This window comes from Montipora foliosa, chromosome 9 (genome assembly GCF_036669935.1).
Source record: "Montipora foliosa isolate CH-2021 chromosome 9, ASM3666993v2, whole genome shotgun sequence".
In the NCBI taxonomy this organism is placed as follows: domain Eukaryota; kingdom Metazoa; phylum Cnidaria; class Anthozoa; order Scleractinia; family Acroporidae; genus Montipora; species Montipora foliosa.
The window spans coordinates 45382476-45398845 of NC_090877.1; the positions used below are offsets into that span (position 1 = coordinate 45382476).

Consider the following 16370-nt stretch of genomic DNA (forward strand, 5'->3'; position numbering starts at 1 on the left):
TAGTCGCGAGAAACGAGCGACGAAGTCGCGAGGAGACGACCGTTTTCCGCCCCACTGGACTCCCACAAAAACGGACTTTGAGAAAGTCTAGGTCTGGGTCTGGGTTTGTTGAATTTCACGTGTTTCGTAGTTTTTCCTGTTCGAGGTTTTTTTCGTCGCATGATAGATCTTACAAAAGGCGTTAAAAAGCCTCATCATTACATTCATCGGTCGAGTGGAGCTAAACGGGTAATATGCTTTGGATCAGTTTTTTGGAAGCTTTTAACGGGTGCTCGTTTTTCTTTGGTGACGTTTGGGAAACATTCCCAAGCGCTCCAGCTCTATACGAATTCGGCGGGCTCAATAGGCTTTGGGGCGGTTTTTGGTCGCCATTGGTTTTATGGAAGTTGGCCTGGCCATTAAAAAATTTAAAACATCGCGCTTTTAGAGCTTTTTCCCATTGTCATTGCTGTTCACATTTCGGGGGTCTCAAATGAGCGTGGCATGTTCTTCTCTGACAATGCCGCTGTTGTTGATGTTATCAATAACCAGACATCCAAACACCGAGGACTTATGGGACTGTTTTTTTTTTCTGTTATATGGGATTTAGTGTTAAGCTCCCTTAGACATAACATTTAAATGATTTATGTTTCTTTAAAGAGCATTTTCCGGAATGAAGATTAGATTTTGTTATCTAAGCTTGAGGTTTAGGAACTTCCTCTACTACAAAGATCCGGGACACTGAATTCCAACCTGTGTGGGCATCAACACCTCCAAGTCCTTGACAATTGCCGACCCAGAATCCCACACGCACCCTTCCCTTGTGAATGTTGTTGCAGTGCCCTTCAATATGGCGGACGCGGTGAGGTTCTTGAGATTTTACCTCGCCTAAGAACACAACACCATCAATAGGGAGGGGAGCAGAACATTCATCACCGTTGAAAGTGAAGTACCAGCGTTTACAGCAATTCGTGCAGCCTGCAACTCGAAAACCACCAGTCCAGGCCACATAAAGGGCTGTATCAGAGACGTTCTTGGTGAACATGCAATCCTGTGTAATAAAAATCGACTTCAGGAGTAATGTATGAGAGGCCACAAAGGTAGAGATGATTTAGCTCGCGGAAGTCAGTGTTACATCTAGATCACCGTACAATAATTTTTAATTATCCTTCGATTATGACTATTAGTTGCACTTTAACAAATTGATGTCAGTTTTTCATGCGTCTGTCCGGTTATTGATCATGAATTTCGTCAAAACATAGTCGCAGTCTTAGTTGCAGTGCGGATCCACTCGGCTATCGCCTCGTGGATCCACAGCTACTTTCCCAATGTTATCACGAAATTCATTGTCAATAACAGGACAGGCGCATGGAAAACTGACATCAATTTATTTTTATTTTACAATACCGAAAAGGCAGAGGGGTCAAAATTAAGTCAAAATACGAGAAGAACGCGATAGAAAAATGCGAGAAACTTCAATTTCATTCAATCTGACGCAAGCAATGTCGCGTCAATATCGCATAAATTATAAATTTATGTCTGTCCGCTTATTGACAATAAAAATTAGCCAATGAGCGCTCGAGAATTTTGCAGTCATTGTGAAAAAAAATCATTATAGAAATCAATAAGGAAAAAAAAAATGAATTTACAGAAAAGATAAAACAAGGGATCACTAAAGGAACCCGCCTGCATGAAGTGTAAGTTTTTGGAAAAGCATATCTGTGTAAATTTCAGGCAAGGTGAATCAAAGATTTTACCTCGAATTGTTTTCCTTGTTTTTCTGTAGCAAATATTCAACTCTTAAATCTGTTCATTTTTTTTATTTAATAGAAGAAATTTATATCTACTAAGCAGATTAGTTTATCTGTTTACTTCACGAGAAATGGCCTCTTCCGGGAAATGACATGCACATGTGTTTCGCTTTCTTCAGCGACAGTCACTGTTTACCAACGATATAAACATGTCTTCTCTGTTATCAAAAAGGCAATGTATTGCCAACTTTAATCAGGCCATGGTCTTTGCCATCCTTCACGTTATTCCAGGCGCACTCCTTCCAGTTTTTAAAAGCCATCACACCTGTAGCTCCACTTTCACCACCCTCTCCTCGCTCTCCTTTTTGGCCGGGAGGTCCCTGGACACCGCGTTCTCCCTTTGCGCCATCCTTTCCATTCGCACCAGCAGGACCCATTACCCCACGAGGTCCCTGGGATCCAGCCTTACCGGGTTGTCCTTGGTCTCTTTTGGCCCCTTCACTGCCATCTCTTCCGTCACGGCCTGGTAACCCAGGGCACCCAGGGCTTTCCATGCATTCCAGGAATGCCTCCATAGAAAGGGGGAGCAGGCTGTTTGTTTAAAAAGAAAAAAAGAGGAGGAATAAATTCCCTGATTATTCACAGTTAAAGCTAAATCTAAGTTCTAACCAGTTGTAAAAATTCATGCAAAACGAGTGACACCTCCACTTCAAACTTACTCAAAATCCACGCACCACAGCGTCCCTTTCACCCTCCCCTCCCCATGGAAAACTTCTTTTGTTTTGGGGTGACTCGTTAATTTTTATCAATGTATCCCTAATTGAGAAAACAAGTCATTTAGTTTGGTATACTGAACCAGCGGTTTAGTTTTTGCTCACCGCAATGATGGGTTGTTGGCTGCTCTTGTTGTTCGCTGCTGCAAAGTAACTCAGGATCGCAAACACAAGTGAAAACACCAAGGCCGGGGTTGAATTACTTCGAAAATGAACCATTTCGTTTCGCTGGGATCTGATAACATTTAATTTGATCAATTTATCATTGCATGTTTTACTATCACTTTTGCTCTATCTTCCCAATCATTTTGTTGCTTTAAAACCTTTCCCCCAAAAATGTTGTCATCATGGAGGATCGAAACGGTTTCTGCAATTAGCAATGGGTACACAACGTTAAAAGATTAAATGCTATCAGAAAGGCAACGTCACAGTTTAATATGAACTATTGTAAGGTAATTAAGGGCGTCTTCAAGGCCTTGGTTGTTGCCATGGCAACTGTATGGCACTGCATTAAGATCCTATAAAATTCAGTTTTCAATAAATATATCTAAAAACAATTCTAGCATTCTTTTTTCAAAATCATTAGCGTAATAAGTAATATATGGAAAAAATATCTGGTGCAACTTAAGTTACTTATTGAAAAGATGTAAGAAAAATATTAAGATAAGAGTTCCACCGGATAATTTTCTTTGAAATTTCCTTTGAGAATGCGAAATGACGAATCTTGATTGTATATCAAAAATCAGGGAACGTCACCTACATTCCGGTTTTCGCGATTTTTAGCTAAAAGGAAAGGAAAGGAACTTTATTTCACTGCCTAGTCGTTCTAGCGCTGGAGCACTAATTGAAATTGACAATAAACGCAAATCAAGTCAAATGTTGGATTTTGAGGCAAGGGGAAAACCGTATTATCCGGAGACAAACCTCTCGGTGCAGAGTAGTGAACCAACAAACTCAACCCACATATGTCGCCGAGGCTAGGAGTTGAACCCGGGTCTCATCGGTGGGAGACAAGTGCTCTCACCACCGCGCCCTCCCTGCACACCACATGGCGAGCCTTTTTTTCGCGCGGGTAATTTGCTTGCGTGTTTCTTGGAATCCATTCCCCGCTCGGTCAGAAAACGCTTTGAAGTGGATAACTGCCTATGGTTTGTCCAACTCAGGATCTAGAATAAATTTGCAGTGCGGGTCATGATAGATAAAAGGGAGAAGTGATCCTCCAACTTATCACGATAATTTAAGCAATTGTCTCTTATAGACGAATGAGACACTATATATTCATTTCATTTGTCTCCTATAAATACCTGAAAAATCTAGGTGGCTTTAACGGGATTCCGTTATTTACCGTTCTTGAGTAGGGCCCTCAGCCTTCGGCCTCGGACCGTACTCGAGACCTCGGGCAAGGTTTTTTTTCCCCTAGGGACGGACCTCCAAGCCGGTAAATAACGTATATGTCATCTCAGACACGGCTGATGTTGAAGTTGAGAAGAAGAGTAAGGGGACACTTCGTGACGCTTGCATCAAATTATGTGCATTTCTAGACATATCTTAAAGTTTCTCGTTATTGACATCGGTTTTCTATGCCACAGTCTGATTTCCGGATTTTCAATTCCTCTTCATTATTAAAAAGTGCCTTAAATCATTTCTGGACTGGGAGGAGGGAAAACGCAAACTATGGGTGTGTTTATGGTCAACTTTGAATCAACTCAATATTTCTGTTTTTAACCGATAGCGCAGAGAAATTCCTGGTGCGTTTGCTAACAAACAACTGAAAAGCTGACAAATTAATAACCGAAACATTCAGCTGATAATGGAATTTTTGGGTGGCCATGTTTATTAACATTTCGTGTTCAGCTGTAGTGTTAAACAAGCTCCGCATTAATCGCTTTGCCAGTCAACTCAACTCCCTGCCAGTTTTTGATTCCTTCAATTTTATCCTCGTGCAACAAATATAATGGAGGTCAAATGTCGATTTTACTTCACCAAGAGAGGATGAGGTAAGAAAACATATCCGCCTCATATGGTATCTTTCAATGATAATTTTTCAAGCGATCTACTTTTAGCGTGTGGTCATACTGAGCGGCTATTTTTAGAAAAAACCCCACCTTATTTGTCAGTTCTAATGACGTGGTGAAACTTAAAGGCTGGTTTTCACTAGCGACTGAGTCGGAGTTTAAGCTCGACGGAATCAGAGTCAGAAGAATCAGAACGTTTCCATTTTCTTCCGACACCGGTTATGACTCGGTCGCTTATGCTCCAGTGAAAACTAGATTGTTGGAGTCGGAAGCAAAAGGGGAAGAACCAACCAATCACAATGATTGGAATCGAGCATCGTGATTGCTTTATTCTTCCGCTTCTACTTGCAACTCCGAAAATGCAGTTTTCACTGGATCGTAAGCGACGGGGTAATAAGGGGAATCGGCATTCTGCTTCCGATTCCGACAGTTTGATTTTCACTGCATCGTATCGCTCTGCGCTTCTGATTACGACTCCGACTCCGACTTCAATCCTTTGTGAAAACCAGTCTTAAGACTTGGCGATTTTGCTGTTCTGCGTGAAGTGACAAAAATGGCCTTTGTGGTAGATATCACATTTTTTGACGAATCTCCAAACTTTGATTTTGAGAAGAGTGGGAAAAGCTCTCCTGACTACACATTGTGAAAAAATTAATATGAAGAAAAACATACACACAAAGTCAAGAGAAGAAGAATCATACTCAGAGGAAACTTTAATTTGTAATCCGGCTTTTTATTCAGCAGAATTTTATTCCAATCAAACGAAGCACCAATATACGAAGGTGGCCGTTATCCACAATGATATTAATGTATACTTATTTAACTATACATTTAAATGATTTATGTCCCTTTAAAGAGCTTTTGCCGGACTGAAGCTTTTATGTTGATATCTAAGCTTGAGATTTAGGAACTTCCTCTACAAAGATCCGGGACACTGCATTCCATCCTGTTTGGGCATCAGCATTTCCATATCCATGACAATTGCCGACCCAGAATCCCACGCGCACCTTTCCCTTGTGAATGTTGTTGCAGTGCCCTTCAATATGGCGGACGCGATGAGTATTTTGACCCGCCAAGTTTAAGTACACAATACCATCAATAGGGAGGGGAGCCGAGCATTCAGCACCGTTGAAAGTGAAGTACCACCGTTTACAGCAACCCGTGCAGCCGGTAATTCGAAGAGTACCAGTCCAGGCCACATGAAGAGCTGTATCAGAGACGTTCTTGGTGAACACGCAATCCTGGGTAATAAAATTCGTCTTATATTAAATGTATGAGCGGCCATAAAAGTAGAGATAATTTCAGCTCCCAGAAGTCGGTAATAAATCACTATACTATTATTTTTAATTATCATTCGTCTATGACTATCAGTTGCACTTTAACAAATTGATTTCAGTTTTTCTTGCGTCTGTCCTGTTATTGATCATAACATTGTCAAAGTAGTTGTGGATCCACGAGGCGATAGCCGAGTTGATCCGCAGACTACTCAGTTGACAATGTTATGACGAAATTCATTGTCAATAACAGGACAGACGTATGGAAAACTGACATCAATTTGTTTTTTACAATAACAAAAAGGCAGAGGGGTCAAAATTAAGTGAAAACACGAGAAGAACATAAATATCGCCTAAATTATAAATTTATGTGTCTGTCCGCCTATTGACAATAAAAATTAGCCAATGAGCGCGCGAGAATTTTGCAGTAATTGTAAAAAGAATATTTATGCAAATCAATAAGAAAAACAAAATTCCAAAAAAGATAAAATAAGGGATCACTAAATGAACCTTGAAGTGTAAGTTTTAGGAAAAGCATATCCTTCTAAATTTCAGGCCAAGTGAATCAAAGATTTTACCTCGAATTGTTTTCCTTTTTTTTTCTGTAGTAAATATTCAGCTCTTAAATCTATCCTTTTTTTAATTTAATAGAAGAAATTAATATCAACTAAGCAGATTAATTTATCTGTTTACTTCACGAGAAATGACCTCTTCCAGGAAATGACGTGCACATGTGTTTCGCTTTCTTTAGCGACTGTTTACCAACGATATAAACATGTCTTCTCTGTTATCAAAAAGGCAATGTGTTGCTAACCTTAATCAGGCCATGATCTTTCTCATCGTTCAAGTTTTTCCAGGCGCACTCCTTCCAGTTCTTCAAAGCCATCACACCTGGAGCTCCACTTGCAATACTCTCTCCTCGCTCTCCTTTTTGGCCGGGAGGGCCCTTTTCACCGCTTTCTCCCTTTGCGCCATCCTTTCCATTTGCACCAGCAGGACCCACTACCCCACGAGGTCCCTGGGGTCCAGCCTTACCGGGTTGTCCTTGGTCTCCTTTGGCCCCTTCACGACCATCTCTTCCGTCACGGCCTGGTAACCCAGGTGACCCAGGCTTTCCATGCATTCCAGGAATGCCTCCATAGAAAAGGGAAGCAGGCTGTTCGTTTAAAAAAAAAAAAAGGAAGAATTAAATTCCCTGATTATTCACAGTTAAGTTTAAATCTAATTTCTAATCATGCAAAACGAGTGACACCTCCTCTTCACACTTACTGACAACCCACGCCCCACAGCGTCCCTTTCACCCCCCCCTCTCCATGGAAAACCTCTTTTGTTTTGAGGTGACTCGTTAATTTTTATCAACCGAACAAGCGTTTACTTTTTTCTCACCGCATTGTTGGGTTGTTGGCTGCTCTTGTTGTTCGCTGCAGCAAAGTAACTCAGGATCGCAAACACAAGTGAAAACACCAAGGCCGGGGTTGAATTACTTCGAAAATGAACCATTTCGTTTCGCTGGGATCTGTAACGAACACAATAAAGTAACAAAAATTAGTAACTTTTTTCCATGAAATAGGTGAGGACCTTAATAAGTTAAAATTAAATGCAAAGCTTTTGCTTTACATTTAGATATTTCCACACCCCAGCGCGCAGTGTTAATCAACTCCGCTTTTTGTTTCGCTAAACATTAAGGCAAAAAATAATCGGTTGTCTATCAAAACACGGATTAGTTGCATCTGGATTTTTTCCCTTAGTTGGTTATCTCCGCCATTTATAATTCCAGAAATTTGCGCTTTTTTTAATTAACCAAGCTACTGGTATAATCTCTTACTTCAGAGACAAGGCGATCAAATTTTTTTACATAAAAAGAGAAAAATACTGGCTTACATTAGATGAACTTGTTTGACCAAAGTTTTCATTTAAATTAATCTGCCAGAACAATATCTACAGAAATGTTTAGCTTCGTCTTCCTCCCAGCCGAGAAAAAAACGCTAAAAACCTAATTACTTTTACAGCCGCGGAATGAGAAAATGGGGGAGAAGACCATACCTGAATTCGCAAAGGGTACTCGCTTTGTGTTTGCTCACGTTCCTGCGTAACAATTCCAAAGTCAGGAGTTGATAACAACATTTCTTGGAGAACAAATTTTATAATCTCTTCTGTTGACTTATCTTGTCACTTTTTCAAGTCCACTAAATCATTAGTTGATAGAATATTAATAGTTATCCGTTACCATCAACGGAATTGTTTCAGCTGTCAAACAAAATGTTAAATTTCATTCCTGTTTCTTTTGTTTGCATAATAGCTAAAGAATATTCCCCCTTCCTGAATCATTTATCTCACTTTATTCACTAACTGCAATTAAGTTACGACTACTTACTTTTCCCCGTTGTTTCATGGCCCTAGCTCATATCAGCGGAAAAAATCTCGGTCCGTTACTAACAATACAGACCTCGAATTCGGTTAGTACGACTGAGATTTGTATTCTTCATGCATTCTCATCGATTGAGGCATAGTCGCATACTATATGGGTAAAAGTGGGGAAACTGGTATACACGGGTAACCTTAGTTTGATTTAAGCAATGGCAACTTGATTATTTTAGCTCTCAGAAATTGATAGTATCCTCTTCCCGTCCAACTATTAATTTCCTTCCTTGAATTTGTTAGCTGAACTTTTAGTGCTAAAAATTGCAAAAATAAACCTACTGAAAAGTACTAAGTTTCTTTTACCGAGAGCTAAATTGGCAAATCACTGACCTACGTCTTTAATAAGTGACTGATGTCAGAAAGGACTGTATTTTCCCTCCTGCGCGTCGTTTAGAAAACATTTCAAGTAGGAATCTCCAATGTTTTTGGCAACGAAAATTCTCGACAGTTTGGCCGCTACTGAACGAATAATTTTATCTCAGCGTCTTGTTGAATATGCACATACATACTGAATTTATAAGTACAGCCTTGAAGTGCTCGCACTAGATTCGTATGCCTTCACTTTCATTGCTCCGAAAGAGGTTGAAATGTTACAGAGAAATCAATAAATTTAATGACCATATCCGATCAAAAACTGTGGCATCTAATAACTAACTTCCCATATTGGCCGCTTTACCTCGTCAGTTGCCAAACGAGTAAACGAGATACCAAATTAGCGGTCATTAACTAGTGCTACTGAGAACTTGTGATCGCTCACCGTCTATCTGTTTCTCTTACTCTTGTTTTTGGACAGTCTAATCCGCGTCCTCCGACCTGGACAGTGCTACATTATTTTCAAATTTGTAAATTTCATGATCGCTTTGTAATCTTCACACAATATTTTTTTCCGAATTTAATTTGTATCACCTTTTATTTGGCTTTCACCCATTGAAGGCTGTAGGTCCTTGCAGTCGAAAGCTGGTGGTTCCTTTTTAACCAGAGAACATTTTATTATTATGTTTAATTAAGTTGGCTGTTAACAAAAAACCGACTTGTCGATAAGGTTGGACTGTTTAAAGAGTATTCGATAATGCCGGATTTGTGTCGCTGTATAAGTTTTGAAATAAGAAATTTTCATATATTCACGGTCACCTTAAGGTACCGTTGGAATTGTTTGTCCTTCAAGTGGCAAATGAGGTACACGTTCTTTTCTTATGTTGCTTTAACACTACTTTAATACGAGTTAAGAGGAAATTTATCTCATTTAATTATTTAATTTAATATCTTTGGTATAACTGAAGCGCTCTGGAAAAATCGGTGACACTAGTTCTAATTGCACTTCTGACATTTCGTCAACATTTGACGATACTGTAATGGTTGAGTGCACGGTTTGAGAACAGATCAGTGGAAACTTTTTAGCGAGGCGCAGGAAAGAAAAGGATGCTGATAATGATCCGAAAAATCTACGACTCAGATAGGGGTTGTTTAGCAGTTGGTTAGCAATTAATAAACAGCGAAACTCCCACCACAATAATTTTTTCTGTAATTGAACGTAGGGCATTCACGAGTTGCCAAAGGGAGATGAAGACTTGCACACAAAATGTTCAGTGACCGAGCCATTGGAGGAACACGCATCCCTTCCATGACCCGGCTTTTTCGTCGCAGTTTTTTAGTAAGTCTTATGGGAAAACTGATCTTAGGATAAACTTGAATATTGAAATCTTTGCCCTTGAGATTTGCTCATGATGGCACAACTCGAACGCTTTTCTTGTTTTGCGCTGTTTTGTGAATGCATTAATGATAACTGATCAGGAGATCTAGAACGTTTTTCTCACATCATGTTTTTTATGTTGGTCCCTTTTCCGATAGACAACATATAGAATACAAGTGGTAAAAATAAAGTAAAGTCAAAGCTATAAACACTTTCCTTCCCATTTTACTATCAATTCGAATTCAGAGCAGCTGATGATGTAATTATTAAATACGACCCTTGTGTTATAGACAAAGCGCTCACATTCCCCCAGTATACGTATGTCTTGAGTGCGATTTTTGTGTGCGTTGAGTTTCAAGTTCCAGTAGTCTACTCATGAGCGCACGAGGTTGTTCTTCCGCTTAAAAATAATACTGAGTTCATATGATCCGCTTTGATTTGATCTACAGTCTCCCCATTTTGCATAAGTGACTTGTGCTCAGTTTCTACAATGAACCGATTATTACCATAATTATTGTTTTTAGTATTATACGCAAAGAAGGAATCAAGTTTTTTAAATCTCATCCCATCTGAAGACTTTTTCGAAACAAAATCATTTTTTTAAATCAGAACGTCTATTTTAATTAATCAATGAGATGGATATATTTTTATTTTCTACCGACTTTTAGCTTCGACGATTCTTGTATACTTTTTGAGAAAGTACTTCCTTTGTCGTGGAAAATTTCGCATTTTTTTACCGCGCACTACTTTTTATTGCTTTCTCGATTTGTTTTGTTGAGAGAGAGGAAAAAAATTTACTATTTTTAAAGTAAAATAAAGCTCCAGTTGTATTTTATCAGCACAAATCTCTTTCCCCTCAAATATTAATCTTATCTATTCTCTTGAAATCTGATTATCGAAAATTGTGCTAGTTACAGCGTCAAAAATATCATAAAAAGAGCCACACTTGTTTTTGGAGAGGCAGGAGGTGATTCAAAGTTTGCATTAAGTACGCTAGTATGCTTACAATAACGTCATTGCGATTTTCAAAATGAATCAGTGTTTCCGTCGAAAATTTGAAATTGAGATGATTTACAATAAGAAATCCTCGCAGGATAAAGTTCCGAGATTTGAGAAGACACTCAAGGATTTGTCGTTCATAGAAATGAAATGTGGCAGCAGAGTGGATTTGTTAATTTTATGGTGTGTTGATAAACCTTCCTACCGCGATAATCTGAGCCGATAACCAACTGTGACTCGATCTTCCGAAAACGAATTATACGGGTATATGCATAGTTTTATACTCTCTGTAATGCTAGGATCAAGCCCTTTGATTCGATCATTAGAAATCGCTTATATTGATCTGCGTTTTCACCTTGCGGCTCTTTCCAATGATTGGCGTGATCTTGTCTCTCGGGTTGCAATTTGGTTTGTGGCCGGTCAATTGCTTTAGTTTCATTGCTCGCCTGTTGATTTTACAGGTTTTGTGCATCGATTATCTTTCTTTACTGATGAATTAAGTAAATGACATATGTCTTGGGCAGAAAAGCGGTTTTTGTTGAATACATTTATCTCATGTTGCTACGTACGTATATGTATTTACTTTGTCGCGATTTGGAAATTTAATTTTAAGGCAGAAGTTAAAGCGAATTAACAACTCATTATCCGTCAGTCAAAAGTTTGGAAAAATATTTACTCTCAAAAGTTAGGCTATGTAAAGCATTGTGTTGTATGTTTGTCATTCAAATGCGGATAATTGAACAGTGAACCACTGCAACGCAAGCCTTTTTTCTTCTTGTTCTTAATTTCTTTTACGACACTTACCAGGTCTAAGTTGGGTGGAAGCCAAACAAAATTCTACAGCCTTGCCCTTGTATTAAAAAAAAATGTGTACAGCTAAATTGACCGAGAACAAAAGCTTTTTTAATTGGGGAAATGTGAGAAAATTAATTGCAAAGCAGACTGCTTCAAACGATGGTTTATCGAAAGGGAAAAGCCCCGAAATACCCGCATTAAAATATGAGTGGACAAACTAAGCCCCCATGTGAGTCTGAGAATGGAACCCGAGTCACAGTGGTCAAGAACGAATTCTCTCATCAAAGCACCAAGCCTGCACTCCTGTAACAATTGGAAAAAAAAAGTAAACATAAACACGAACCTGACTGAACTACATCTCCCAAATATATTAGACACGAGGCAACATTCACTGATACCAAACTGAGATGCGAAGCTTCATCGCCGACTTCAGATATCTCTTCCATTCCTTTTGTTCTTTGTCGTTGTACATCGTCTACTTCTTGCATAATTCTAGCGAAGGTAATCGATGGAGATTTCGTAATAAACAATGAATATTTGGGTCTTTGAATCGTAACGTTTTAACCTGGTTGAAAATGTCCCTTAACTTGTCAATGATAAATATTTCGTTTTCCATTTGAAGACGCATTCCCGTTTTGCATCTTCAGTTCTTTTCTTGATCATATTTTCAGCCAGGGAAACCTTCAAAACCTCCAAAAAGGGCACAAAAACGAGAAAACTAAAGAACTTCAATTGGAACTAAAAATTATTCATAAACACGAGCAGGTTAGAATTTCGTGCCTCTTTGGATACGTCGAAGGACCATTTCATGATACTCGTTTTAGAGTGATAAAGACTGTGTGAATAGCACTTTTGTAGGTGTCTCCTTTTCAGTTAACTTTCATTAAAAAAAGCGCTAAGATGTTTCAATCAGAAAGACGTATAGTCGGATTTTAACATTTTAAGATGTCCAACATGAATATTATTCATTCTCATTTGTTGGCAAACGTATTTCCACCTGCCGAAGGTAATTGCTACTTTTCGGCGAAGAGAATCAAAACCAAGAATGTGAAATACCCTTCGTTGTTTTCTATTTTAGACGTATTTAGTGGTAACGAAAGGACGGTGAAACCCGCGACGGAAACTTTTACGAGCGGCGAAGAGTACTTATCCCAATTCTTCTCGCGGCATGGCGACACACTCGCACGCGTGCAATTCCTGCCAATATTGCTGTACTCTCTCGTCAATGCTGCCCATCCACCGAGGATCATCCACAAAGAAAGCGCGCCAACTCAGTGTGGAATTAGCTTTTTCGAATACAAGCCAACATTTCATTGTGACACTTGAATTTTGTTTTGCAGTTGACAAGTAAACGTAAAATTGCGAAAAGCTATTAATTCATACAACTGTGTTTTGACTCAGACGTAACAATTTATGCGATGATGACGTATTACTTGCTAGGGTCTTAAGTCCTAAAAAGAGAATATGAAGTCATGAAAAAAGTCAAAAGCCTACAACTCTCATTCTTCGTCCATGGTAACTTAAGATGAAATCACTTTTTCCTCACAAAGACCACTTGTGTGAATCGCTTTCAAATGTCAAAAGTCATATAGAAAGCAAGCTTCTGGGACTGCTGAACACTTTAACACAAGCGGTGAAAGATCACCATTCCGCTATCGCCGACCATATCACAACGACTGGACACAACATCCGATGGGACAATTTTGATATTGCATCGGGAAAAACTTGTTATCGTTGTAAAATAAAAGAGACATTGTATGTCCAGGAGCTAAAACCCTCTATGAATTCAAACGTTACTATATTAGTAACGATCAACAAGTGTCAATGCTTTCTTGCTATTTTAAGATCGTTTTCGATACAGTACCTAGATCTGTGGGATGTTTCATGTAACTTACATGATGTAACATATTTGGGATAGTTGACATGAAGGGTAAATGGAGAGCGTGCGGATATTCGATGAGTTTAGTTCAAACGACCACTGAATTCTACAACTGGCAACGCGAGGATGCTTTTTAGGGTGTAAATAACGTTCGTGACAGAAAATGAATTTGAAAGATTTGGATATTGGGGGAATTCGACCATTTCATGCCAATAGTGATCCGAGTAGTGTGGGCACTGAGTGGAAGCGATGGCTTCATACTTTTGAACTGTACGAGGGGGGAAAAGGTTTGATTATTATTCCCGACAAAGATGATAACAAAGTGCAAAGGTGATCATTGCTTCTTCATTGCGTTGGACCAGATATACAAGATATTTATAATGTTCTGCGTGATATGGGGAGTGCAAAGAAGTATCAGAATGACGATCATGCGTTAACTCCACACTTCAGCGCATGATCACTCAAGTGAACACTCCACACGAGCCACATTTATTCAGAGAAATGGTGCAAGGGGAAGATGAAGCAATTGACCAGTTTGCAGTACGACTGCGGCGGAAAGCACAGCAGTTCGATTGTGGAGATCAAATGGAAGCTTAGATCCAGGATCAAATTATCTCAAAGTGTCGTTCCAATGAGTTACGGCGTAAACGTCTGGAAAACGGCCAGACACTCACACTTCAATACTCACAAGAAATTACCCGGAATTATGAGGCAGTCAAAAGATCGACCCAGAGTGTGAGTCTACCAAGGGGATCAGTAAATCGAGTCAATGATAGAATGCCCGAACGGAATGGTCGAGATAATGCGCCGCAAGGAGGGGTCGAGTGTTATCATTGTGGTAGGCGTGGTCATTTTGCCAAAGATCCCCAGTGTCCGGCCAGGGAAAAAACGTGCTCCAAATGTTCTCAGCCGGGGCAGTTTTCAAATTTAAGCAAAACCAAATTTAGAAAAAGTTTCGAGTAGATCCCGGGTTCGGTACATGCAGGCTCAAGATTGTCAGGAGGAAGAAGACAAGTATGTCTTTGCAGTCATTGGAGGGAGGATCACAGTATACATTAGGGGTATCCCAGTGAAAATGATCATTGATTCTGGAGCAGGTGCAAATGTCATTAGTACAGCATTGTAGGAGCTATTGAAGAAGTTACATATTGCGTGTCACGAAAGGGTGCAAAGAAGCTGCATGCTTATGGTGCAGTTACACCTCTTGAAGTCATAGGTCTGGAACGTTTATAGCAAATCTGACAGTAGGCAGCAAATGTGTTTGAGCTGAATTTACCGTTACCAAAGGGTAAAAAGAACCACTACTAGGAAGCAAATCAGCCATTGAGCTGAATTGCAAAGCCCGTTGAATCTTGTGGCAGATTACAGTGAGATAGCCACAAGATACAAGCATTTATTTACAGGAATAGGAAAGTTCAAGGACTTTCAACTGAAACTTCATATCGATCAGCAGATCCAGCCAGTTGCACAACTTTTGAGGCGGCCTGCATTTAGCTTAAAGGAAAAGATCGACAAAAACCTGACGCATGATTAAAGGTAGACATCATTGAGAAGGTTAATGGCTTAACTCCGTGTGATTTTAGGGTTGTACCTAAGCCAAATCATGTAAGGTTATGTATGGACCTGTCAGAAGTTTCATGTGTATCTTTATGGGTTGGATATTGAACTGTGGACGGACCACAAACCTGTGGAGTTCACTTACTCAGCGCGGTCTAGGCCCTCAGCGAGAATTGAGCGACGGGTGTTGCAGTTACAACCATATTCATTCTCTGTGAAGTATTTGCCAGGGTCAATGAACAATGAAGATACGTTGACACGCCTCACGAAGACTGAAAAACCACAGCCTAGAAATGTAGCAGAAGAATACATCAGATTCGTAACCAATACAGCAGTGCCACGAGCGATGACTACAGAAGAAATAGAAGAAGAGTCTGCAGTAGATAAAGAATTGAAAGATGTAAGACAAATCGTTAATTAAGACGGGAAATTGGGAGACTCCCATCTGTGCACAGAACAAACCAATCTGAGAAGGGCTTTGTCTTTTTGGGAACATTGTACTGCGAGGAACCAGAGTTAATGAACCTAAGAGGCTACGTGTAAAAGCAATTGAATTAGCCCATGAAGGACACCAACGGATGGCAAAAATGAAGCAACGCTTGCCGATAAAGGTCTGCTGGCCAGGTTTCGATAAAGAAGCTGAAGCATTTTGCAGAACATGCCATGGGTGTCAAGTTGTGAGTGGACCGAGCAATTTCCGAACCTCTTCACCTGAGTGACTGAATTGCCTCAAAGACCTTGGCAAGACATTTCAATTGATTTCATGGGTTCAGTGCCATCAGGAGACTATGTCTTTGCAGTGACTGACTATTACATTAGATATGAGAGAGTTAGCATCTCAAACAAAAACACAGCAGGTGTGGCCATCAGTGGTCTAGAGAGAATTTTTCGACTCATGGTTTGCCTTAGACATTTACAAGTGACAATGGTCCTCATTTCGTGGCAGAATCTTTTCGAACATTCTTAAAGGACAATGGCATTAAGCATAGAAAGATTGCTCCATTGTGTCCACAGGGAAATAGGGAGATCGAGCGTCAGAACCCGCCTCTCCTTAAGCGAATGCAATTTTCCCAAATTGAAAGAGAAGATTGAAGGAAAGGAGTACAAACCTACTTCGATGCCTACCGAAACACTCCCCATCCTAGCACAGGTGTGTCACCAGCAGAGTTCTTATTCAGAAGAAAACTGCGTACAAGAATTCCAGAGTTAAGGAGGGCTGCTAAACTGGATGTGTAAA

The 16370-nt window shown here is 39.7% G+C and overlaps 1 protein-coding gene and 1 pseudogene across 3 annotated transcripts; both read right to left on the reverse strand.

Moving 5' to 3' along the window:
• Positions 1-673: 673 nt before the first annotated feature.
• LOC137971875 (collagen triple helix repeat-containing protein 1-like) lies at positions 674-2722 on the reverse strand (annotated as a pseudogene).
• Positions 2723-5236: 2514 nt separating this feature from the next.
• Positions 5237-13061, reverse strand: LOC137969975 (collagen triple helix repeat-containing protein 1-like). 3 transcript variants are annotated; one of them, XM_068816405.1, is made up of 6 exons: positions 12754-13061; positions 12041-12189; positions 7836-7877; positions 7179-7308; positions 6607-6948; positions 5237-5759 (listed from the first exon to the last, which is right to left on the reverse strand). In XM_068816405.1, the coding sequence occupies exons 4-6, from the start codon at positions 7290-7292 to the stop codon at positions 5409-5411; spliced, it is 807 nt and encodes a 268-aa protein (XP_068672506.1). In that variant the 5' UTR covers positions 7293-7308; positions 7836-7877; positions 12041-12189; positions 12754-13061; the 3' UTR covers positions 5237-5408. The 3 variants fall into 3 exon arrangements, with proteins under 3 accessions (XP_068672506.1, XP_068672505.1, XP_068672504.1); XM_068816404.1 differs by lacking the exon at positions 7836-7877 and having other exon boundaries at positions 12041-13061; XM_068816403.1 differs by lacking the exons at positions 12041-12189; positions 12754-13061 and having other exon boundaries at positions 7836-10629.
• Positions 13062-16370: the final 3309 nt, after the last annotated feature.